The sequence below is a fragment of the Lissotriton helveticus genome, chromosome 12 (genome assembly GCF_964261635.1).
Source record: "Lissotriton helveticus chromosome 12, aLisHel1.1, whole genome shotgun sequence".
Lineage (NCBI taxonomy): Eukaryota > Metazoa > Chordata > Amphibia > Caudata > Salamandridae > Lissotriton > Lissotriton helveticus.
The window spans coordinates 241465950-241493868 of record NC_136073.1 but is presented as its reverse complement, the minus strand read 5'-3'; the positions used below and the strand labels follow the sequence as shown (position 1 = coordinate 241493868).

Sequence of the window (27919 nt, the reverse complement as noted above, 5' to 3'; positions counted from 1 at the left end):
GCAGTATCGCAGTACATAGGATCCCTCAGCCTAGATTTCACTGTTGGTAACGCAGGTCCTCCCCAATGTAGGGAGATCGGCCTCTCGGCCAGTAATAAAGCATTAGCAGCAAAGCGCCGGATCCCAGCATCTGAAGGACGAACATATCCCAACAATGCAAGCAGTGGGGAAGAAGACAACTCCAAGTCTTCCATCAATGTCAGGTGCCCAAAAAACGCCTCCCCCAGAGGCCTCCCTTCGGCGGGAGGACACCGCGGCTTGCACCACCCATTGACCGTGCAAGCACTCCAAATGACAGTACCAACACAGCTACTAACTAATCCAGACTATTCCACGCCTCCAAAGCTGTAAGAATAGAGTGGGAAAAGGTATAAGGCATTTTAATGTATATTTAATTAGTAAACAACTGTTTTTATGCTCATCTCTAAATCACACAAACAGCACCACTACATGACTGCCTGTCACAAGCACCAGTGTTGACAATTAAATGTCGGTGCCCAGCACCGGAAACCACTGGCTCAAGTTAAGCACTGCAATCTGTGCCCAGAGGGCACAGTGTGTGGCTTTCAGTCACGCCCTGTATCCAGGCTCCTTTACCCCAGGGCTCTCTACACGATTGACTCTATTTGTAATGACTGGGACAATGAGGTTGAGGATGAAGGCAAAAGGGTAATGTCATTTTCTTATAAGTATGCCCCTTTTCCCTTCTGAGAGATAGTTTGTTATATTATGATAAATACCAATAAAACACCTTGGTTGAGAGTAACATTCAACCTAGGGGTTGGGAGAAACATTAACCATACTTGTGAGGTCGGAAAACCGTACCCTCTGTGGAGGCACGAAAAGTTTCTCAAGTTGGCCAGAGACTTCACTCAGTTGAAGTTAATAAACATTGTGTCCTGGCTAAGCAGGTGGGGCACCTGGCTGCAAGAAAATACTTCTAGCAAGAGTGTTTTACTCACTGCTAACCCTGGGTGTAGTTCGTGTAGTTGCGCTACGCGTAGATACGCGAAGTGCACTTCGCACTACGCAAGCTACACGTAGCTACGCGAACTGCGTAATGCGGTATGCAAAATGCTGTTCGCACTGATTGCACAGTGACGGATGCTTGTCCGCACTTGGTAATCATTGCAAACGGCATCTTGCACAGTGCAAGTGGTTGTTTTCTGCCGCTTGAGTAGTTTGTACTCGTGCGGCGATTTTCTCAATGTGGACTGGTAGTTTCTCTTCACGAGCGGTCACGAGCATACGCGACCACTCGCAATGAGAAACCTGACCTCCCCGCCGGGAGATTTATTTCCCACACTTTCGATCGGCAACTTGATGTTGCTGATCGCGAACGAGGAAAACTTATCTCCCGGATGTCATTTTGCTCGCTCACGGTCACCGTCTTGACGATGAGGACCGCGAGCAAGCAAAAAATGCCGGCTACGCTACCCTATGCGTTTTTGCACTGTGCTACATGCAAATCGCGTGGCGCCTAGTTGCGCAAATTACGCAAACTATGCAAGCGTAGCGTTGTCCTACGCTCAGGATTACTCACTGCTCACAGGGGCCTTCTTAGGCATTTTGCAGCATTAGGTAAAATATGAAACAGCCCTGCCTCACAACCACACATTGCCTATCCTACACCTTTAGGTCAGAAAGAAGCGTGCACAGATGCAGAGAGTCTGGACTATCCCACTCACAGCCCTGAGCACAAGGACTCTTCCCATCGCAGTTGTTCTTTGTGTTTAAAGTTTTAAACAATTATACTAATTAGTTAATAAGTTGACTTCACAACTTCGCACACACCTTTTTCTGGCTTCCTACTATGTTTAGGGTAAGCACTTTAAGCTAAGTTGACTTCCATCAGAAATAGATTGTCAGCATGTTTTCTGCGTATCTTTCACAGGGAATATAACATCACTCTTCAAAGCAATAACAATTACCCCTGTCCTCACTTCAGACTTTGTAGATTAGCAGTGGCTTCACACTGGAAGAGAGAGCCACACCAGAATGCCTGCCAGCAGGATACCACCACACCACCTACTGTACATTGACCTACTTTCATAACAAGAAGCCTTTATTCCAGCCTTAGAATGATTCCCACCGTGCCCCCTGCAGCACGGCAGTAATGCTTCTCTGATGGAGTGCACAGGAGCAGAGGAACTGCTGAGATTTGAGAGATGTTAGTAATAGTGTCAACTTATAGATTTTGGGGTCCTATGCAAGCAATATTTTGGAGGCGGCCTTGTTAGAAACAACTTTGTATTTCATTACCCATTTTCTGCTAATTAAAGCCCCATGGTTCCGATCAATATTGAATTATGTGTTAAAGAATGATATAGAGAAATAGACAGAACTATGAAAGCGCAAAATTTACTTTTCCAGGGGCTCCTTGACAAGGTTGAAATGGGACAAAAAAATGCCCGCACCAAAATAAAAGGGGCCCTCATTACGAATAAGATAGTTGAAAGTGGCCAACATTTGCAAATCAGACCAGTTTTGAACTTGTAAACCACGCTGTGTGGGTATTTTGCAAAGTATGGGAGACTACATGCTTTGTGTTTGCTGCAGGCAACAGCAAAACAAAAACCCGAGCAAAGAAAAATCAACCCATCCGCACATAAAACTGGCCACAAACTGCTAAAAAGCCAACCCACACAGTGATCTTTGAGACTTGCCCATTGGGCACTGTCTCATTTCTCTAATGTCCAGTGCGACCCTGCCCCTAGGTGGGAGCCCTGGGATATTATCCACTTTGCCCATGCCTTAAAACATCTCTGGTTTGCAAATATGATTGATTAACATATGGTTTAATGGGTGCTACTTCAATCGATCCTCAGGGTCTGCCCAGCAGATTTCTTATGCTCCCTTTTGGAAGAAAAGATACTCTTGAGTGATGCTTCTGAAGGGTGGAATGCAACTCTTCAGCGCTATGTTCCCTAGCATATATTGAGCTGGTCCACATCGGGTGCAATACATACTTCTGCCCAGTGTCTTTTCTTGTACCCTGCATCCTACCCTCTGGGTCTTGTTTTAAAAAATAAAAATCCTATAGAAAGGACCGTAACACTTTTGACTTGGTGTGTGGGCATAGCATATGAGACAAACGAAAAGCTTACTTAAAATGTCTCTTGAAACCAGTAATCAGCTCTTACCAAAACCACAGTAGAAGGGGGGAATCTCTGAGGCAAGCAGAATAGGCATGTTTTTCCAGGATCTGTGCACTGATCTCTTTCAGCCAGCTGTCAGGTGTTTCTCGCTATGTGCAGTAAATGGCAATATCTTTTCAAGTGAAGATCTAGAGAAAGCCACTCATAGAAGGGATGAGGCATTCTCCTTTGAAGATGGCTGGTCTTAAGGTGGCGGATTGTGGCACATGGTGCGCATGAGATGGACTCTGGCTGGAAGTGTAAGAGGGTGGCTGTGAAACTTCCTGGTCCCCATGCCCACCCTGAATCTGTTATCTATATCCTCCAGACCCTCAGACACTGTTAGAGAAGGTATGATCATTCCACTTCTTTGAGAGCCACATCGGTTGGATACAAAGCTGCCAACTATGAAACAGAACCTGCAGGCGTGAGGGAGGTGAATTCTCGTCTTTCCGAACCTCGGTGCTACAACTCAGTTGAAATGGAGTGAGATTCAAGCAGTGAGGAACTAATTGCTGAATCGTGAGTCTTACATCCAGCTTGCCTAAGGGTTGTGAGAAATGGCAATGAATGCTGGTTTTCTCAGGTGAACATGGTAGCCTCGATTTTGAAGACCATCAAATCTAGTGGTTGGTCAGCAGATGCAGAAAAATTATAAGTGGCTGGCGGGTGATAAAACGTTCTGGGGCATGATACCACCCCAATCTCTCATTGACGCAAGTGCTCACTGAGGACCTTGCAGGGACTTCTTTTATGTGTATTTTTGCTAACATAAAGTGTAGGAGTGTAACTTTTTCTTGCATACCTTCTTAACCTTAGCCCCTTTCCCTGATATATTTCCTTGATATCAATATCCATCCCCACTTCCCACACCCCCAATTAGCTTTTCCTTTCCTCCACTTCCACATGGGGAGCTGAAGTTGTCTTTAGATGTACAGAACATGTATCAGAAAGGAAAGTTGAACAGAGGTAAATCTTATCTTCCAATGAAGCAGGTAGGATTGATAGAAAAACTCTGTGTAATATTTGGGGTTGATGTTCCTGGGTATTGAAGAAGGAAGTACGGGTTGAAAAATTCTATTGATCTTCCATCAGAAAAAACTATTTCAACATAAAACCAGAGTAGTAATGTAAGGATGGGTTATTCAGCATAAGTACAAAACCTCAATTGCAAAACCTTTACCACTGTGTTATGTATAAAATACTTATCAGGTAGGGCTTGTGTAGCGTTATTTATTTTTGTGAGGCCAATCATTTTTACTGGGTTTCCTAGAAAATATGTGGGCAACCTCCATATAGCCACAGGTTCCACAAGAGTCAGAAACCTCACTTCAACCTTTGCCTGGGTTCTGTAGACTCACACACAATTCAGATGTTTCATTTCATTTTGCATGTCTTGAGTGGAAGGACCAGATTACATCAAAGGGTTTTTAGTTCTTGCCTACCAGACAGCATAAGCAGCATGTGGGCTTGTGGGCTTACCGAAAACGTACAGACGACTCATTGTGTACCATTGGTTGGCTTTATTGTCATTCTCATTTGCTTTCTTCTTAATTGATATCTTATCTTCCTCTTCTTGTGTTTTTTCCTATTGTTCAGCTACGTCTCCATTTAACTGTGCTTGTATGGTCTGAGAATTCAAAGGCCCCTCAGTTGGTAATCAGAAAAACCACCAATGTGAATATCAACTTACGTTTTTCAATGAGGATTAGCCATTTAAGGTCTTTAGATAACTGTTGCTGGGTCCGCCGCAGTGTTGGAGCGTGAAAATCTGTGATATTTGGTGTTCAGCGGCACAAATTCTCACTTCCCTTTACACAGCCTTAAATGTTACTAAAATGTGAATGGTGATACACCTATTGACACTGCACATCATATACATGCTGCCTGTTTAAGTGATAACAATATCAATTGTCAACTGTTTAATGAGATTTCTTTGCACCCCTTTTCCCTCACTAAAAAACAAAATGTCTGATTCCAATGACAGGCACCAAGGTGTCATACAGCTGGCCCTAGAGGTCTTGAAACAAGTCAATGTAACAGAAGCAGAGAAGCAAAAACTATATTGGTTTACAATAGCACAATTCATAACCTATCAGAGCCAGGGGTATATATAGAGAACTGTATTGTGTCCCTAAAAGGCCATAGCTTTGGAACATCAGGTAGGCTGGAGGTGCTCTTTGTTCCTGCCACAATTGACATCTGGATGCACCAAATTGCTGGGAAATCCTCTGTATTCCCTGTGAGATGGTGAGTACCATACGTATTATATCAACTATATGTGCTGGTGCCAGTAGCGGTTGCATTTATCTCATTATGTTTCACAATTCTAGGTATTTTGCCATATCACTTGTTTTAACAGCACTAACATTAAAAACAATATATTTCAGATTATTAAATACAGCTTTACTTCTGACTCTATTTTTGTCATTGATTACCAATATTGTTGTAGAATATCCCAAATGATTACAAATGTATTTGCTCAACATTGAGAAAACCCCATTGCTTTTTCCATGATGTTCGTCAAGCACAGCTCTTTCCACCAAGAAACTATGGGTTTTTCCTATTTCCATAATTGCATTATTGGTATCCTAGCAATAGCAAGCCCTGCCAACACAGGTTCGCTAATTTTGGACTAGGTGGAAGGTGAATATCCAAATATGCTTCTCTGCCAATCAACTAGATTTTAATTTTCATAAAGATGTTTGAACATTTGGCATCAATATTGACCCAGCCTCTTACTGATCTTAATGTATGTATCATTGTGCTAAAATCATTGTAGAACAAATACTTGAAAGAAAATGGTAGATCATACCAAGCTATATATTTATGAAAAAAAGCAAATATGTACATAACAAAGTTCCGGATTTGTAAACAACTGGATCATTTTAACAGTTTACTTGCACTCACTTTGTAATTAATTTTGTTCCCAATTCTCCACTGCGATCGTTCATAATCCTTATTCCTGTGATTACCATTTATAGCATATTGATCATGTTGTATTGTGACTTATGTTTCTTTGTAATTCTATAATGATAAATGGCATACATGGGCTCCTCTCATTGTCTACTTACATAATTAGAAACGTTCATGTGTGAAGTATTGCGAACAATTTCTTCCTTAGTATTTTATTTTAGGGTTCCTACAGATTGCTCCCAAATAATTATCCATTTGTTATTTGAGAGATCTGCAATCTCTTGGGCTTTATGACTGTTCCTGTATTTTAATTAATTAAATGTAGGTGAAACTATCAGATTTTCCCACGTGTACAATATATTTTGTGGTACATATACATTTTATCCACCTTTCTAGCTCCAATCCATATTTAATGTGCATGTTTCCATTATATTTATACCCTTCAGAGCACCTGGCAAGGAATACCTTATCATCCAGCTTCTTCGCACAGAACGCGAGTTCGACGTAGCCATTATTCCCAGAAATCTCTTCCGCATTCACCTGGGAGAAGAACAAACAAAGAAACGTGGGTTAACAAAGAGCAGGAGTCACAGTGAACATTAAATTGCATTAACAACCTCCAAGCATTTGTGGAAAAAGGCATAGAGGATTTCAATGAATAGACAGCCATTGGAGTTAAAACTGTTCACAACTAAGCAGCTATTGAAAAGAAAACCCATTCAGCTCCCAGGTGCAGCTGTTCAAGAGGGTTCCAAAAGACCACCCAACTCTTCTTTGCTCACTGCCCAAGGACTTAAAATTCCATTCAATACTGCTCTAGACACAGAGGTTAAAGAGACTTGTAAAAGAACAACGACCCTTTATCTAGATACTGATATTTGAGTGTGATTTGAGTGTGATGCTCATAAACACCCAGGCTGTCTCCAGTGAACTCATTTTAACTACAAAGCCATGATGGTTATGAGTTTTGTTATTAGCCGTATTCCTGCAAAGTATATGTTCTATCCTTTGTGAGAAGTTTCTTTAAAAAATGTTGGTTTGATCTCCATAAAATACGTGCATTTTTTTGTGCTTTTGTGCCTCTACAGAGATCAGATATTTTTGCTAACGGCAAAGGAAATATATTAGTGCAACCCAAAGGTAAACGTGTACTAACATTCACAATCTGTAAAGAAAATTGTAAACAAAATTACAACATTTTCCCATTATGAGTTATTACGTTGTCTTCCATAGAAATGGGATGTTTCAGTTTGTTTGCCCTTTTACACAGAACATATAGTTTTGTTCATGTTTTGTCAAATACAATGTTTTTAGACCGTAGTCCATTAAACACAGCAACATATATACAAATAAAAAATAAAAATAGATAGAATCCAGTTCATTAAAATAAAAATTCCTTTCTTAACTTTACATAAAAGCAAGCCAATGTAACCATTCCATATTCATCCTGAGCATTGACCTGAGATTTTACCTTTACTGACATTAAAAACAACCCAACCTCACTTAAGAACACAGCAGCCTCTGAACAGAAGAAAATGGGTGAAGACCAATCCTTTATCAAAAATTCTGTTGTTTGCGTTGCTACAAAGACCATATATTTTTGTTAACAGCAAAGGAAGTGTATTGGCTCATTCCAAAGGTACATTCTACTGAGATTCGCAAGTTATAAAGAAACTGTAAAACAAAATAACAAAATGTCTTCGTAATACGTTATTGTGTTGTCTTTCAGAAAAATATAAATAGTACATGGGTGATACTATCATTAAAGTCCTTACTCTTAACAATCTTAAAAATGTGCGCTTCAGCCTTAATAGGTGTTAGAGTCTTTTTTGAGTGTGACTTTGTTCGGAAAACATTGACGAATCATTAACTATGGAATTCCTTCCATCGGGTGACAGCTATCATTCAATAGAACATGAGATAACATAGCTAAAACAGATATTTTATGATTCTGTCTCCTCTAAATGATCAGTGAATGTATAATGAACTCTGACTGATTCTGACTGATTTAAACGTGGATCTTTTGGGTTTTTTTTTTGCCTTAAATATTTAATTTGCACTCTCTGCATCACAAAAAGAAAACACAGTTTGGAAAGTACCCCAAAATGTAACTTCTAGTAGATTCCTTAGTTGTATGTCCAGGCTAGAGATTGAAGGTAAATAAAAATGTGGGAATTTGCAAAGAAGGTCAACCAGCTACGGGATACATAACTGGCTTTTTAACCCCTTCGAGGCGGATGACGAGCTCAGCTCGTCATGAGTTACGCCTCTCGTACGCTCATGACGAGCTGAGCTCGTCATGAACCGCGGGTTTTTTAAAAACCCAGCGCACAGCGGGAAAACCGCTAGCAGTTAACTAATGTGGGAAGGACAGCCATGTTGGCGCTACCATCAGCTGGCAATGGACACAAACCCAGACTATATGAAAGTAAAGCAAAAACCATACCATGCCAAATTGTACAAACTTTGCAGCAGATCTTTCAAGGCTTAATCAGAAGGCCTGGAGACTTCGAGGAAAAGGAACTTTCTGTTTAGTTTCATTAAATGTCCACAAACATAGCATTTTTAAGGCCTCCTTCACTCAACTACATATTGCTGGTAGAGCATAGCCCGATCAAGTCCCTACTAGCTATTCTGGTACTTTCATGGTGGGCTGGGGGTTCAGGTTACTTTAAGAGCAAGACATCTTGGTATCACCCAACCATTGCCCCATCGCCATGTCCTAGTTTCAGCCTTCTGCAGACTGACCTGTGTTGCAATACTATACATGGTTAGAGAATGCAGATTTCACTGGCACTGCAAAATGCACCAAAGAGGTGCCCCGGTCATTTTGGATCAAAGAATTTTGGGTGGCAGACGCCAACCACAGTACTATGCACCGCAACAGTACTATGCCGAACGATAGCATTCAACTTTGTAAAAGTTTCAGTAATATAACAACCCATTCCAAGCTGCTCTGTTTCGAGAAGACTGCAAGACTGAACAACTGTTTACTCAACAATGTAGGATATTTGTGAGCCCAGCTATGTATAGTTGGCAAGGACTATCGTATTGACCTTGGTATGTTTTCCAAAGTAAATAATATGCATTCCTATTTTCCAACAGGGCATGAGGAGCTAGGACTTCATTTATGTTCTAGTTGGCTGGTCCCCAGTCCACTAGTGTTCAGTTCTTCGCAGAGAGATCGTAAACAGTAACACGCATTGGCAAAGCCAATAGATCTTGTCTATATGAGATTTATAGGTTTTGCTAATGTTTTTAGCTCTGTTGCACATGGCTGAAAGTAATGTAAAAAAACTGTATGACATAGCCAGCATTGTCCGCATCATAGCACTTGCAAAATATCCTCAGATATGCTGCACTGAAGCTAGTGCTGCTGTATAATATGGCTAAAAAACATTGACAAAGTCAAAAGGTTTCACATAGGCAAGACATATTGTTGCTAAAGGTGAAATGGTTACACAAAAAGCACTCCTGACTGCTTGTTTAGTGGTAACATATAGCAATAATCGATGTTCAGCGGGTTTCCAAGACCTTTTGGCTCCTGTGCCTTCACCTGCTTCACCATTCAAATCATGGCCCTAGTGGTTACAAGGTAACTGTACTTTTGACTGCTTGATTAGTAGTATAATATGCCAATAATCGGTGTTCAGTGGGTTTCCTAGACCTTTGGGCCCCTATGCTGCACCTGCTACACCTGTGGTACCATTCAAATCATCACCATAGTGCCTGCAAGGTAATTGCACTTGACCGCAGGTTCAGTAGTAAAATACAGTAATAATCAGTCTTCAGTGAGTTTCCTAGACCTTTTGGCACCTCTGCAGCTGCCCATGCTGCACCATTCAAATCATGGCCCTAGTGTCTCCAAGGTAATTGCACTTGTGACTGATTGTTTAGTGGTAAAATATCACAATAATCAGTGTTCAGTGGGTTTCCTAAACCATTTGGCGCCTGTACCACTGCACCTGCTGCACTATTGAAATAATGACCCTAGTGATTTCAATGACAAATGAGGGAATCGTTTATATCCATTAATATATGTGTTCCAAAAAACGCACAGTTGCAGACGGAATACATAATTATTGATTTAATGAAAAGTGCTTTTAAACGTATCCTCCTCTGTAAAACAAGATGCTGCATATGTCATAAATAAAGCATATGCTTTACACATCAAAGTGAAAACCAAGCATTGTTAAATCGTGTTACAATGTGGCTGGCTCTTTTCTGTGAAAAGAGCTTATCCTGTGCTTGACAGTGAATGGGTCATAAACAGTGTAAATTTACCAATATCACCGTTTGTTAGGCTGACGCTGAGACTGAAATATGGTTTTTTACTATATTCCTAAAAGGCAGTTTCACAAATTAAATGGACTCACCAAAGAAGAGGTATTTTGCAAAACACGTTCAAATGTGGTGTGCAGTTTAAGAAAAAGATACCTTTTGAGATGGCTAAGTCTAAAGTACTTGTTTTCTAAAAACAAAGGGCACAAGCAGGCCCTATAGAGAAAGTACACTGCATTCCCCTTTCCTATAAACACCCTCACTTTCTAGTCAGCAAAAGCAAATTAAACACCAGGGTCCCACAAAAACACAGCTTTACATTTGACCTGAGTCTTTGAATGCCAAGCAAATGTGACAAGATAGAAAGATGTAAAGGCTTCTTTATTACAGAAAACGAGTTTCTGGAAGAATACTGTAAACACAGCTTTTGCATTGGGGATGTAAGAACTCAAGTTGCACAGCATAATGCAAATAAAGCCAGCAAATGGAAAGCCATAAAACGTGAGTTACAAACCACAAAGTCAATAGCAAGCACAAGGTGGAATGCATACTAGGTCAACTTTCTGAAAGTCCCCAAGATGTCTTTCGCATAGCCAGACAGCTAAGATGTCTGGTAGGCTGCAACTTACAAATCTGTGTCATAAGGTCTTCCCTAAATGGAGGCCACATAGACTGGATTTACACAGAAAATGTCCTTCATCACTATATGCGGTCATTGGCCCTGCTAGCCAATAAATCATTACCTTCCTATGCTGTGCGTCTCCAATTTGTTTGGGAGCTTTTCCAAGACATTCATTCACATCATGGAGCGTAAATGTTAAATGGCGCTTGCCTTTATCAATTCTCACAATCAAAATAGATTTACGATAATTATTTTGTGATTAAAACATGTAAACTGCCTAAGTCAACAAACATGAGATATCATGCTGCATCATGAAAGCATGCAGAAGTGTTTAAAAAAAATGAAAACATTCAAACGTGAAGAAAGAGAGAAACAATGATATTTGCATATATATGGAATCACGTTTGGAGAATCAAACCTTAGTTAATATAAAGAGTGTGGTGATGATAAGTTCAAAATGTATCAAAATGAACTAATGTCTGCATAATAAAGCTTCTGAACTTATTAGAATGCTTACTTTAGTAATAATTGATAGTGTGCAAAACTGTAGCTTTGTCTAACGTTATCAAAACGTGTATTTTCAGAGTGGCAGTTCATATTTGTATTGGAAAATGTTGAACATGCGAATGACGTTATCTTTTTTTTAGTAGTGCCTAATATTGACATGTAACCTTTAGAGAAGGACAGTAATTGAATCAATCAAGAGAAGTCGAAATGCAACTATTAATGTGTGAATTATAATAATAATAACATGGTAATGGTTCAGCAAAATTTCATGTAGGCCATAGATGCTTTTTCTCTCTTGCTCAAGATCCTCTGGCGCCTGGAGGTGCATAAAGGCAGTTGCAAGATCCTGCTGCGCGGGACCTGATTTCACTGAGCAGGGAAACAGGTTTCCTCTCCCAGGCTCCTCTGCTTCTTCCTGCATCATCCTCTGGCGCCTGGAGGCGCACAAAGCAAATTGCAAGACCCCCCTGCGCGGGACTCCATTCCACTGAGCTGGGGCACGGACTGCATCCCCCAGGTTCCTCCTCTTCTTCCTGAATCATCCTCTGGCGACTTGTTGCGCATAAAGGCAGTTACAAGATCACGATGTGAGGGCCGCGCATGGGCGGAGTCTGGGCCAAACTTAGGCCCATCCTTGCCCATCATTGACAGGAAGATGCAGGGCAGGGCTACCCCGTGGTCCTACCATTCAGAATTGACTGTGCATGTCTCCGACTGGGTACCGTAAGTTATTTTAAGAATTAGCATTGTTTGCAAGACTGTATGCCATTCTTGGCACTTGTAAGTACAGCACATGAATACCAAGCATGATTACAAAAGCACAGAGTATAAATTAATAGCCATTGCGGACATTTTATTTTTGGGTTCCTGTTGCTGAATACGTGTGTTCATTTTGTTAATTCTGCTAATTTGTTGGCACAATGGGAAAAAGAAAGGCGACATATAATCAGTCCCCCCAAAGAAAAAGCTATCAGGGACCCCGTTCATTAATGAAAAAGAAATGTATGAGTGGGGCGATGGGGGCAATTAGGAAACAGATCACAAATGTGGAAGAGACGATAAACTCAGGTGGACTGGGGGTAGTAATCAACAAACAACTACAAACTTAGGGGTCTAATTAGGGATTCAACCGTAATCCTCTGCTCGTTATCACCTTATCAATAGTACAAGGGTACGAACACAATAATACTAACAAACCAGATCACAAGATGTGAAGAACCAGTAACGTGAGTCACCCCTGGTATAGGATTCCCATCAACAGTCTTGTAATGATCAATATTATCATTTGGTAGTCCTTATCGGGTATTGTGTCTCTAGATCATTGAGACCGGCATACCCCGATAACCAGATACGGGGTAGCGACCCACAATCACTCGGTACTACCACATGGTGTTGATGTGATGGGAAGTGCAGTGTAAATAAAAACAAGTGGTGATCTTAAAAAAGGATAGGGAACTCAACCCAGGAAACTTTAATGATTGTTGGCCCCTTCCTTAATAAAAACAAGAACAGTATAGTATCGTCATCGCAAACCACACAAATAGCTGCGAGGAGACCAACATGTTTCAGCCACTAAAGGTTAACTCCTTCGGCTTTCGTCAGGGTCTCTGTTCTATAATAATACTACTGCATTAGATGTGATTAACGTGTGAAAAAATATATGAAAAAACACACAAGTGAAAACCAGTAAAGGATATAATGTTCCTTCGACTGTGTCAACTCCTCTCTTCGGCACCTGGTTGAATATGTACTGTTTAGAGAGGACAAACGTACAGGAAAATCACAATCCGCTACACTGGTCTGTAGAAAACATAATGAATTGTTTCACAAAAATATAACAGGTTGCTTACTCACCCAGTATGTCCGGGGAGTGGACCTCACCTCTTCCTGGACCTGGCTCAGGATATATGAGGCTCCTGATTTCAATAAGCGAGGGAGATTGTATGGATCCAACTTCTCAGGATCAAGTTCAGAGACAGGAAGTGATTCAGAAGCCAGCAATCAACCTTCCAATGCCGGTAACCGGTTTGTAGTTGTTTGTTGATTCCTACGGGGGAGAATACTTAGGCTTGGTCTATAAATATCCCTCCAGCCCTGCAAGAGATTGTGTTTTTCGGACTGGGGGTAGTACCAACCAAGGACAGTGAGGAAGTGGTAGATTCTCAAGGCCCATCGTATTCCAAATGGCTGTGTCCATAATGTGTCGAATCATATAACAGCCAGGGACCTTGAATGAGACACACAGCCACTACCAAAACACCCAAGAAATCACGAGGGCACCTCTAATGAAACAAACAAGAAGAAAAAATACATTAAATACCCTATAATACTACCCACTGTAACCAAGGCCCTTAAGGGAAGATCCCAGGGGAAAACAGTCCAAAATTCCTCAGATAGAACCCACCAAATTATCTACAATAGTGGAAGACCAAGACAGATTTTTACGGGATGCCCTCGACAGTGTAACAACCAGAGTGGCCTTGATTGAAGAGATGTTAAAAAATTACCGCTGATGGGCAAGGGTGGATAAACATGACAGCCTAACTGATAAACAAGAGGCGTCACTTAAGCCCATCAGAAAATGTGAAATGAATAGCACACAGACTGCCTCCATGGCAGCCATGCAAACTATAGAGCTATATTGTAAGGAGTGCTGAACAAAGGTCGACTCAAAGACCTGGTAGAAGTGACCACGGCTACCACACAATCAACCCAACCTGTTACAGGGAGGGACAACTGAAGAAGGGGTGTTAACCCACCCACCCTTAGGAACACTGCTCCTAATATTAATAAACCTCAAACCCATTGCAGAATCAAAATAGGAATCTCCCTGAGTAGAAATGTCTGGACCTCCCGCCAGCACCCTCCCCCTACACCGTTGTGTTAGCTAATGTCCCGAGAATAGCGGATCAGGAAACAGAACCTTGGGATGCCTTGAGAAATGAAGTCCTCCACTGGATAGGTACGAAATTGGGCCTGACTCAGGCACTCTTTACAGAATTTAAAATGGTCAGAAGAGTGAGCTGGATCAGTAGAGAATGTAAAATCTGACATGGTGATTGCATGGTATTGTTGTTTAAATCCCTGCACCTGGTAGAAAACATTATCAGAAGAGCGGGCAGCCAGACGATCACCAGTAACGGTATTAACTTTTTGCATTCGGGTCACTTTTACCAGCCACCGACTAATCTAAGATCAAGACCAAGAATTTATCATGGGGATCCATTTGCAAATGTACACTACGCATATAACATTCCTGTCAATATTCGGTTTGATAGCCTTCCAACATTAGATGAGATAGATTGACATAAACCGACAGACAGGGGTGTAGCACTAGGTAAGGTGAATATCTCAGGCCTAGCCCCGGAAACATTAGAGCTCTGTGTTGAGAGGGGAACAATTCCAGGTTAAAGGATTAACAGCAGACACGCCTCTGAGAACTTCAGCCCCCGCCATAGTATAGGCCCTGATATCTTACTGATTAATCCTGCTGAAAGGACAGATGGCGGAATTGGTCTAAATACAGATATTTTACCCACAACTTTGAACCATCCCCCAAGGGAAAATGAAAATAACTACAAAGGTAATATTAACAAAGATGATCAATGTAGTGTATTATTCTGGAATGTTGCAGGCTTATCGAAAAAAGTAGCAAACCCCCTCTGGTTGGACTTTGTAGAGAAATGTAATATCCTGTGCTTTCTGGAGACATGGGCAGTGGATCCAGTATACATCAGTGGTTTCAAGACCTCTCACACTGCAGCAATACCCTCGGCACATGGGAGATCAATGGGGGGCTAACCACATACGTGTAAAACTATTTGAAAGTGAATGAGATTACCCAGGCAATGTCCAAAATCTATTACCAAATTATCCCTATTAAAACTGATAAACATCACTGTATAGTTGTGATACATTTTTTTAACAATATTTTGTTGGACACAATCCTGGGGGTCTTGAGAAAAATGATTACAGATCTAAATAATATACTTAACGAAGCTATAAAAGATATGTGTGTCCTCTTGGGTGGAGATTCTAATACTGGGCTGTGTAAGTTTAATGGGGGGGGGGGGACTGTGGCATTTTATCTGATGACAACAATATTTACACTCATTTTCCACATTCGAGTTATGGGGACTATCTAAATGAGATTTAGGTTTTGCTAATGACTTACGCACTCCCGTCGGTTCCTTTTGATTTTATCTGACAGACATTCACCGGGGCTTAAAGGTTTTAAAATGCATAAAAATGCCTTAAGTGACCATTTCCACCTGAGTTTGGCTATCCAACTGCCCAGAAATATGATACATATTAAGGGCAAGTCTGTGCACCTGGTTTAAGACACAGCTCTGAACAAATCTAATGGTTACTCACGTCGGTGGTCTAAAGTGGACCCAGTAGAATTTACTAAGAAAATAGTGAATAAACATAAATCTGCCGTTATCGCTTGTCTTGATGAAGCAACTGCTCACCCTGAGGTTTTAGAAGCCTAGGCACTGATCACCGAGGAATCAAGGAGGCCCAAACAGTGCTAAATAAAAAAGAACACAAGAGACAACTAGGCAGGTTTAATGCTAGGTGTACGAAAGCCTATACAACTCTGAAACATGCTCTACATAAAAAAAAAGAAATAGTGGAGAAGTAAAAAGATTGTAGATGGAAATATAAACAGGCCTTGAAAGAGTGTAAGGATGACATCAAAAGGGAAGCTTGGATAGCCATACACGAAGCAACAAGGGCTCGAGATAATACTGCTTTCCAGCGGGCAGTGAACGCTCCCATCTTGTACCTCATGATATTCCCACTATAGAAATCGCTATAGGTGGAAAAAAATGGGTGAAGCATTATTCAAGTATGTATAAATCTACATTAGACAGGCCAACTATGGACGAAATACAGCCAGTGCAGTGAACAATTGCCTCAAGGGTTCACCCAATCGATCTTCACATTACGTTAGACAAGGTAAATGTAGCGATTAAATCTAGTAAGGGAGGAAAAGCACCCGGACCTGATGACGTACCTGTAGACATTTTTAAAGCCAACTTGCTACAATGGGGCCCACTGTTGACACAAGTGATAGCAGCATACTGCTCTTCAGGCCTTATTACAACAAGGTCTGCATCACTTTTGGTACCGATATTCAAGAAAGGGGACCAACAGAACCCAGCCTGCTACCGGCCAATATCCTTGATACCTTGGTTACAGTGGTTGGGCGCATTGTACTCAACAGACTTCAGGATTGGGCTGAAAACAATAACGTATTATTCGAGTAGCAGTTTGTATTTCAGGCGGGCTTGGGTACAGTTGAGCAGGTCTTACATTTGAATATTTTAATCGGGAAGTTCACAGTGGCCAAACAGGGCAGATTATATTTGGCCAATGTAAATTTAAACGCAGCATTTGACTGCATAGTACATGACAAACTATGAACCATACTGGCCAATATGCGTGTAAAAAGTTCACTCTTACATTTTTTTAAGGCAACTATATGCCAGGACAAAAGCAAGGTTACGTTACGGGAGAAAGGGGGAATGCACTGCTCCATTCACCGAAGAGAGGGGGGTAAGACAGGACTGCGTCCTGGCACCTTTTCTGTTTACACTTTACAACAACTGACTGGAACAAGCATTGGTGGATCAGTGCCAGGACTTGCCGCAAATTGATAACCGCCCTATAACAGCCTTTCTCTATGCCGCCGACGCTGTCTTGATGGCAAGTACACAACTGGGCTTCCAACGGGTGTCAACTAGCTATACCATATATATAAATAATCTGGGTCTCCGGGTTAACATCTCAAAGGTTATCATTATGAAGTGCGGGAGAGGGAGCACAAAATGTAGGGACATACACATTGATAACAAACAAAGACATTTCCCTAACTAGATATCCTCTTCGACCACAAGGGTTCGTGTTCCCAGGCAGTTAAAGCTAGGAAGCTTTTATTTCTGAAATTCACGGCTGCCCTAGTGAACTTTGAAAGAAAATTGGGAAAAAGACCTCCTGAAGAGTTGTTAAGCACATATAGGGCAAAATGTGTCACCACCGGCATGTATGGCGCTGGCATATGGGGTTACACTGATACTCAGCCCCTACAGCTGGTGGAGAATGCCTTTTTATGATTTCTTTTGGCTGTCCCTGGCAGTTCTTCCACTTATATATGTCATGCAGAGTTGGGGTTACCCTACATAATGGCCCTAATAAAAATACAGCCAGTTGTTTTGTGGCATAGGATCTGGACCTCCACGAAAACTAATTTTAACAGGAATATTATAAGAGACTGCACTAAGCTTGATTAGAATCTTGACATCCCATGGCTGAAATATAGAAAAGATTTAATGAATGACTTGGACCATCCGGAATATTATGAGGACCCAAGCTCTACACTCCCTATACTTAGGAGAGATTTTAAAAGAGAGATCATGACTTTTTAGGGTTGTATGATGGAGCAACGACCACCAGAAAAACTACATCCTTAACACAGATGCCTTAACTATGACTTAGTCTAAACCCCAAAAGTTGTAACAACTATTTTTTACAATGACAATGCCTTTACAACGATTGCCTTTACCCCAATAATGTAACTATTTTACAGATGAGTATAAACCGATATTTAAATATGTATGTGGCTCACCACCACAGTGGAATGCACTTGGGACGGGAAGTTCAGCGTATGATGAACTTTGTTATATTTTCTCACACACAAGAACGGGGGAAAGGCACAGCACAACCACTAATCCAGACTCCCCAATCACAACTGTAACATACACAAAGAGGAGTAGTGTGTATGAATATCTTCAAGAGAGGTGGCACGTGCTTTGTGAAAAAATACTGCCCTCACTCACAAAATTGTGACATGCTTCATCATAGGGCTTGCTTACAATACACCCCTGTGCAGACCAACACCTGGGGTAGAGCAAAAGGGAGGAGAAGACAATACAAACATATAAAAATAATAATATGGGTAATGGATCCTGGGATCACTGAAAGAAAAAGGGCGGTGAAGATTAAAACTAGTTCAGTGGTGTCTTTTGTAAATATTTTATTCCTAGACCCACTGACTAGGATTAAAAATGAGAAGGATGGTGGTGACAGGAAAGTATTAGGAGTTCCTTCACACCTCCTTACTGCCATTGTGACATGTTTCCGCTGTTGGAAATGTGCCTACAGTTACAGGTCACCACAGCATTCATCAGGACCTTTCAGATCAAAGTTTCTAAAATCCCTCAATGCCCCAAAATGGGAGTCCCCGGAACCAGTTGTTCACTGAGAGAGTAACACACTCCTGTTAATCTGTGGGTATAGAAAAGATAAAAAAAGAGTGGGGTCAGTCATACCCGGGTACCAGTTGTAAACTACAACAAGTATCACACCTTCCAACCAACCAGCACTCCTTTCATTAAATGTGTATAAGTTATACCTCCACAGAGACCTAGTACCACCTGTGTATAACAGAAAAAAAAGCATGGCAATACCATGCTTCATCTTCAGGTGTCCCTAGTCGGACCTGTTACGCTTGCTCGTCCATACAATATGCTCAAAATGAACTCTGCTGAGGCAAAAAAAAAACACGCTCTCATTTCCCGTTTCCATCTAAGGAAAAGAAAGACTCAACTCACTGAGTTTACCATTAGCCATGCTTAAACTGTCGTGTAAGAGGAGGAGACCCCCTGTAGTCACACTCTGGGGGAGAATAAAAACATGAAGGAGACACAGTTTAAAAAAATTATTGTTATGCGCTCTGAAATATGTCACAGCTATCCACATTCTCAACAACCCTGACAGGTTTCTTATGCTCTGATTCAGTGTTCTGTGCACTATAATGCTAAGCTGTCATTTGTGGAATTTTGAAAGTACAATTACCCTTCCGCCAAAGAGCCTGAATGAACCTGGCATTCCTGATCATGATAGATCATGAAATGCCTTGTTTGCAGTGATATGATTTAGTGCTCCGATCTTAAAAGCACACCCGCATATATAACCCCCTTAGTAGCTAACCGCTGTTTTGAAATGGGGCGGTTTGCATGTGTTGAACCGCTGTTCCATGCGGCCCCCCTCGCGCTGCATGCCCGCCCCCCATTGCTCTTTACTACTCCAAGGTTGGTGCTCCGCTTCGACCTCTTGTCCCTCAGTAGCTAACCGCTGTTTTGAAATGAGGCAGTTTGCGTGTGTGGGCCCGTTGTTCCATGCAGCCCCCCCTTGCGCTACATGCCCGCCCCCCATAGCTCCTTACTACTCCAAGGGTGGTGCTCCGCTTTGACCTCTTGTCCCGTGCTCGCCGTGTAGGGATACCGGCAGCCGGGCGAGGCTACTCTCAGTGTGTTAGGGACCGTGGTCACGATTTCTCCAAGCGTCCTCGCTTCACGTGACCGTGTCATTCCAAAGCTCGCCCTGGTAACCATGGGGACTGCAGCGAGATCCGCTTGCAGTTCCCACTCCCTGTTTTTGTTTTTTTTCAACTTTATTCAAAAACCACAAAATTGTGGGGACCCCGGTGTTAAAGATAGGTAAATATGTAAATAATATAAATTGCAATAGCTACGTGGTGAATTAGAAGTTCTGTGTGTTTCCATGTACTCCCTGTGAAGCACACACAAGAGCATCAGAGGTGTAAAGTTAAAAAACAGCAGTTGGATGTTGCCCAGCTAGGTGCCCAGATAGGTTGTTTGGATTCACAATTCTCTAAGGATCTATGGTACTAGTTTTTCTTAGATATATCTCCATAGCTAACTTTTGAATTAAATTAAATGTCCCTAGGGCGTCCCCGCGACTTGTTGAGACGAAATAACAACTTTGTAAGTTACCAGGTAAAGGTAAACAAGCCTCCACCTTAGGTAGATAAAAATATATTTAAACAAATGATATATGTCAGTGGGTGCGAATGATGTATTTCTGACAACTAGTCCCTGTATCCATTATACTTGTAACCGATGTCATTAACGAATTATTGTATTCCGTGGGATGTTGTCGTTTAGCCCATGTATATGGCTCTTCAATCTGTAAACCTATTTCTGTTCCATGAGTAAAAGTGCCCTCTTTTTGTCCCCTGAGTGAGATTGGAATCTTAGTTTATCTAGAACCGTCCTCGTTTGGTCATTCTCTGTGTGGGAATTTACCAAAAAGTGTTTTGTCAATTGGGTATTTGTTTTTTTGTACCTATGGGGTGCTTCGATGTTCAGTAATGCGTGTTTTCACCTTACGGGTGGTCATCCCTATATACTGCTTCCAACAGAGGCAGGTTATCAGGTAGATGACATGATCAGAGATACAGTTAGTATGTATCCTATGTTCCCAAGGTTACTGTAGGCCCACCTCCACCCTTTTGGTGTTTCTGGTCAAATGGCACACATCACAAGAGCCGCATCTGATGCGTCCTGTGACTTGTAGCAGTCTGCCTTGATGCCACGTACCAGCTGGTTTCTTGGCAGTTGGTCTTGTATGGATTAATATATCTTTTAAATTTGTACTCCTTTTAAAAGAGAACAGAGGCTTATCCATGCTCAATCCATTTGAATTTAGGATCCGCAAGTTTTTTAGGATGAGTTTCTTGATGTGGTGTGAGGCAGTGTTAAAAGTTGTTACGCACACTGGTTTATCCATTTTCTCTTTTTCCACCTTCTCTAACAGACTGTCCCTGTTGGTCTTGACAGCTCTCTTCCGAACTTTTTTCACCACTCGTCTGGGGTATCCCCGATCTTGTAGTTTTTTCGCCAGTAGATCAGCTTCCTGGTGGAAGGTGGTGATGTCCATGCAGTTGTGTCAGAGGCGGAAGAATTGCCCCACCTTGAGGTTCTTCCTCAGTGTTTTAAGGTGGAAACTCTCAAAAGAGAGAAGGGAGTTATTGTCAGTGGGCTTGTGAGAAACCTGGGTGGAAAGTTTTCAATTTTTAGGTTCTATCAAGAGGTCCAGGAAGAGCAGTTCCGTCTTTGTTACTGTGGAGGTGGAATGTAGTAATTGGTTCCTGTTGTGCAGACACCCAAGAAATTCCTTGACTGAATCCTCATCACCCCTCCAGATCACTAGGACGTCATCTATAAATCTCCTCCACAGTATGATGTTGTTGGTCCAGGGGTTGTCCTCTTTATAGATGTTATTATTCTCAAATGCTCCCACCTAAAGTTCTGCCAGACTGGGAGCAAATGTGCTCCCCATTGATGTCCTGTAGGTCTGGAGATATAACGTGCCCTCAAATTCCTCGTTAGGGCTATCTCCACCAGGCCCAGTATGAATGCTTTTGGGGTTTGATAAGGTCACTCTTCTTCAAACAAAATATCTTCCACGACTCTTAGTGTCTCCTGTTGAGGGATGTTGGTGTAAAGTGCCTCAATATCCAACTCTAGCAGGAAATCCTGGTCCAGGTCAAAAGGTACCTCTTTAATGAGGTTCAACACATCGCGTGTGTCCTATAAATAGAGTTGTAGTTTCTGGACCAGGGGTTTAAAAAAGAAATTGCAAAATTGCGACAACGGTTCCAATATGGAACGAATCCCACACACAATCCGTCTACCAGGTGGAGGACGTGTTAGTTTGTGGATTTTGGGACGTGCGTAATATTATGGTGTAACTGGTGCTTCTTTCACAAGGAAATAAGCTTCCTGTTTAGAAATCCAATCATTTTTCAGACCTTCTTCACCAAGAGATGCTATGTTCTTGGCAATGTCAATAATGGGGTCTGTTCAGGACTCTATAATTTCTTTCATCGGAGCGGAGACGTAGGTACTCATTTCTGTAGGCTGTTTTATCTTATAGGACAATCGCACCCCCTATGTCTGCTGATGTTATGATTACGGAGTCATTTTCCTTCAACTGCAGTAATGCTTCTTTCTCGATAGTGGAGAGATTCATAAAATGGCGTCCTACTGGTCTTTGCGAGGATTCAAAATTATGGATAACAGCTTGTTCAAAGGCTGCCACCTCTACTGGCAGTGCTGCAATGAGAGTTGTGAAGGAAGATTTAAGGCATAGTGATGTGTTGCCGGTTTTCTCACTCCTGTCATCTTTGCCCTCAAAAAAGCCCTTGAGATGAATATTACTGAAGAAGGCTGCTAGTTCCTGCCTGATCCTAAAATGATTTAGCAAGTTTGTTGGGACCATTGTTATATACATAACATTTCAGGGCAGGCCCATTCAGATTGTAGCTCTATTTATTGTGCAATAAGAAGAAGACTCCAACTGTCAGCCTAGGCAGAAGCTAGCCATATAGAAGTCCCTGTTTGTTACTTTAGCCTGTCCTGTTAGCTGAAGCCAGTCTTGGTGACTCCAAAACCATCTGAATTGTCCTTCGGGTACAGGGATATTATCATATGAAGTCATTGTACAACCAACCTCAGTCCTTCGGTCTGTCCGTTCGCCAAAGCTTGTGGTGGTAACCCACCACTTTGGAGGTAGAGGCCCTTTAATTTCTGATAAATACTTTGGGTACTATTCCAGTTCAAGCACCAATAGTTCCCATGCATTTCACTTTGACATTAGGATTGGTTTGACTCCTAACTAGTCTTCCCTAAAATGTGTCCATTGGCCAAGACACCAGTTAGTCTATTCACGGTTGTTGAATTAAATGGACATTAAGGACCTAATTTCGAGTTTAGCAGACAAGGTGCTCCATCGCAACGGAGGCTGTGTATCCTATCTGTGAGAAATGGGGATGGGATGCATCTGAGACCTTGTGTCTTTGCTTCCTTTTTAATCCCCACTTTTCAACATGAAAGTAAAAGGCAGATTAATTTTCAAGATGTAGCTATAAAGGATTATAAGGTTACCCACGATGGGCTCTTTCCAGTAACCATGGAGAATGCAAAGCCTGGAAGTGACCTCCAACTATGTTCCGCCTAAGGAAGAATTGCCTGTTGTAGTCAACTAACCAACTATTCATGATGATCCTTGCCAGTAGGCTGGCACAGGTCCTGCCGGACACTATATACAAAGATGAATCTGTGATCATCAAACATAGGAGGTCCTTTCACAACATTATACGGATGGCTCATCTTCTCGACAAAGCCTACAACAAAGAGACAACAGATTGCTGAGAAAACTTTCAACAGGGTAAGTTGGATGTTGATGAGGAAAGCCTTAGGAGCTTTGTAGTATGTAACTAAATAGTCAAAATGGTCATGGCAACATATCCAAAACCAAGAGCTGGGGTATCCATCAACAATATCTATTTGAGGGACTTCTGAGATGAAGTTGATTGAGACAGTGCTGACAATGTCACTCATTCTATGTATTGACTATTGAGCTGTTTGCCATGGCAGTGCAGCAATCAATCATGATCTAGGATTACATTTTGGCCAAAATCAGCACATGCAGAAAGTGGACTGCTCTCTATGACTTACTCCGTCGCATCCATTACCCATTGATGACTCTCTTGAAAGTCTACAGATAGGACTCAGATTACACAACCAATACTCTTAGAGCCAGTGCTCCCTTTAAATGGACGAAAAAATTGTTGGACTATTTCAGGGTGCTCATAATTTTCACCCAAAGTTCTCCATGGGTTCGGTAAAGTTCACCAGCAGAGTACGAGATTCTGCTGATCAGGGGGTGCACATGAAGTGCATCCCAGCCAAAGTCGGGTGCCTACTCCCCCAATAGCCGGCTGTGGGAGAGTAATGAGGGATGACAGCTGATTGTAGTTCTATGACACAGGTAGTTTTATGAACAGAAAGAGCTTCTTCCTTAAGAAATAGGGTCATGAGACAAGACCTTCAGCTGATGTTACTTGTGATGACATGCTGGGAGAACATACGGTGTCCTGCTTGAGTACAGTGTGCACTAAAAAGACCCTTTAAAGTGCATCTCTTGTGAACTATTCTACTCCTTCGTGAAACTGCATGGTAAATGCATCAATAAGGACTCCATCATCTAAATGATGAGCAGCACTGCCTGAAAAGGTCAGGCAATAAATCAAATACTAGGTGTGAAAATAGTACTGTTGACTACACAGACCTGTTTTTTTTCTGTAGACTAAAATGATTTACCAGCCTGTGTTACTCTACAGGTACATCCAAATTGAGGACTAGAAGTTTCTAGTTGAATTGGTCTTTCTCTGTTTGCTGATCCTGTTGTTAACAGTGAGATGGACGTCCTGATGGCTAGATGAGTGGGCGAGACCTGGTGGTCAGCGGTGCCTACCAAAGGACATCTGGCTGTGTGCAACAGCAGCCGCTCTCAGCGTGGGTGGGTATGTCTATCATATTCAAAGAACTCAACGTGCTCTTGTCACAATGAGCTCTAGAGTGTTAGAAATAGAACAATCATGGTACAGAAATGCCACAAAAATGACAGAACATGGAAATGAGTACGTCTGAGTAAAATTTAAAATGTTGGCATAATTTGTGTAATTTAAAGAATTTCATGTTAAGCTTGTGATGCAAAATATTTGGAATTACGTGATTACGCCAGTTCATGTAATTTATGTGCCGTTTCCATCAAAAATGTACAGGGAATGGCACCATTCGCAATAAAAAGTTATTGCAAAAGCCCAGAAACAACAGTAAAACCCTTAATTATGGATGCAAAGTGGGCATTACGAGGTGGGAACTGCACAATCACCCATTGGACTCAATAAAAACAGATACCTACTAAAGTCACACAAAATAGTAAGACCTATCAGTGTGTAAATACCAACAACATATGAAAACAGGAATGAGCAGTGGTGTTAGAAATGGGGGTCTCTAATTGGCAGAGGTAGTAGTCCAAGTAGGAATCCTTGCTTCTAGACAGGGTAAGGGGGATACATACTTCAGATAACCCCTGCTCACCCCTTGGCACCTTGGCTCGAGCAGACAGGTTTATCACAAAGACAATGTGTAAAGTATTTGTGATCAAAACAAACAGAAATACAGTGAAAACACCACAAATGGACACCACAGCAGTTTAGAAAAATAAAGTATCTTTATCTAAACCAAACAAGACCAAAACGAGAAACAATCCAACATACATATATCAAAATGTCACTAAGAAACAGTTATTTGCAGAAATAGCACTTGTAGAAACAAATAGCAAAATGACATCAGCACAGGCATACATCTAAAGTACGGCACCGACCACGAGGTGCATGCCATCAGGCATGGAGCTACACGGACCCCTACACAACAGTACCTTGGAAAACAAAGTCTAGGAATGATGCACAGCATTGTGGAGGTGAGGTGTCAGTACCGAGGTTGAGGTCGGTTCCCTGATTGTCAAAGAGAGGCAAGGTGCCATGTCAGTTCCGGTGAGGCGATGCGAAGTCAAAGACTTCATGAAGCCACCCTCGTTAGTTATCGGCTCTGCGATAATAGGATGCAGGCGCTGGTGGTGACAGCGTTGGTGCGAGCACTGCTGTTTGGAAGGCCGATAACTGCAGGTGTCGGCAGGTGTTGAAGGGTATCAGAGCTTCAGTGCACGTGGGGCGCTGCATCAAGTACTTCACAAGTGGTGCCTCTGGCCTCGGTGCAGCTCGCTGCATCACTGGCAGCGTCGCTGATGGCGCCAGACTTGTTTTTCTTTCTTTTAGTTTCTTTCAGCTCCCAACAGCAGGAACAACCTCCAGAGGCCCAGAACTGGAACAGGCAGCTACTGGCAGGTCAGAACTCCCAGCAGTGGAGTTCAGGGGAGTTGGTGGTGAAGTATTTGTGTCCTTGAGACTTTAAGACAGGAGGCCAGCACACACAAGCCCTCAGAGATTCTTCTTGAAGCAGGTTCAAAGCAAAGTTCCAGTCTTTGTCATATGAAGTCACTGTAGGCCAACCCAGCAAAGCACACAGCAAAGGGACTGTATGCCTCCTTACAGCTCTCTTGCTCTTCTCCTTGGCAAAAGGTTCTCTTGAGTCCAGAAGTGATCTAATTTTCTTGGTTTAAGGACCACAACTTATAGCCCGTTTTGTCTTTGTTCTCTTTGTGGCAAGGGTATCCAAGCCTAATCCAAACCAGTTCTGTCCTCTCTGGTGGAGCAGTACTACGGGAAGTGGAGACAGCATTGTGCTGAGGAGATACTGCCTATTCAGGTGTAATTCAAACTCCTCCCACCACTCTAAATGCAGCCAATGTCTATTCAGCTCAGTTCTTTTTTTTTTTTTTTTTGTCCTCATTTCACCTTAAGCATCTGCAAATTCGCATAGAAAAGTCTACCTTCCTAACTGGGCGCCCTGGGTCTATGCTCTTGCATTCGCTTTTTAGGCCTACCAGGCCAGCTTCATTTGTGCGAGGCTTGGTGTAATCATTGGACCATATGCACTTAGACTAATCTCATTTCAGTACCCCAAGTGATTAATGGCCCCCAGAAATTCCCCTCCCTTGGCCCAATCTCGCCATGCACAATGCTGCTCAACCAGGTCTCATATTGCGGTGGCTCAGGATCTTTCCACAGCCTGCAGATCTCTCTACGGGCTACTAATATCAAACACAAAAGTAGACCAGTCAACTTATTAGATAATTGGTATATAGAATTATTCTCAATACCAAATATAACTAGTGTCGGATTGAGATTGAACGTAACTTTAAAAACACCCTCCAACGCCCTCCCCACATTTCCCCAAAAGGTTCTTAGAAAAATACAGTAAAAAAACTTATGTATATCATCAGCCTGTACTACACCGCACCTAGAACATTTAGGAGCTAATGTTGATATAAATCTAGCAATTTTTTGGGGAGTATAGTACAATCTATTTACCACAAAGAAATGATTTTTCTTTAAAGAAGCTGATTTAATATACTTGTATAAATTATAAAGAGAAAGATAAAACAGATCAGCAGAGACGTCTTCCAGCGATGAAGCACTCCATACCTTATAAGGAGGAGGAAGAGCTACCACCTCTGCCTCAACTACCGCTCTATACCAAATCCCTACTTCCTTTTTTGGGGGGTTTACATTTTGGAGGATATTCTCAATTTCCCAATTTCCACCAATAAAATCTCTCTCAGCAGTGACCCAAGAACATAATTGCAGGTATTTAAAGCGGGAGAGAGAACCCCCTGTTTTAGCTTTTATCACTTCCCATGGATGTACACCGTCCTGTGATATTAACTCGGACCAAATGTCAATTCCTGCTCTCTTAATAGGGATGGCCAAGGTGTCATCTAGGCAAGCAGGAAGTCTTGGAGAGTCCCAGATTGGGGCAAAATCGGAATAATATCTTATTCCTCACTTTGTTTTCAAACCTTGCCACACCCTGAGAGCGGACCTCATTACTTTTAAACGTACCTTTTTGAAAAATCTGGGAGCACCAAACTTATACAAAAATCCGGTACTTCCTCCCTCAAAGAGAACCATGGCATCCAGAATCAGTCCCCAATTGGAGCTAGGGGGAGAGGAGAGTAAGCAACAAATGTTTTTAAACAAAAAAACAAAAGAGTGTAAAAAAATATCGGGGAGGGCGAGGCCGCCCTTAATCAACCTCCGTTTTAGCTTCTTCCAAGACAGCCTGGAATTTTTATTGGCCCATATGAGCTCCCTATCTTACTTTGAATGTTTCCCAGT

General features: G+C 41.9%; 1 protein-coding gene across 1 annotated transcript in view; it reads right to left on the bottom strand.

Annotated features, from left to right (window-relative positions):
• The window catches only part of CPNE7 (copine 7), a 640312-nt gene that overhangs the window by 269147 nt on the left and 343246 nt on the right, over window positions 1-27919 (bottom strand). Inside the window, exon 4 of the mRNA XM_078669226.1 lies at window positions 6519-6593. Coding sequence (XP_078525352.1) covers window positions 6519-6593 — 75 coding nt within the window. The remainder of the gene's footprint in view (window positions 1-6518; window positions 6594-27919) is intronic.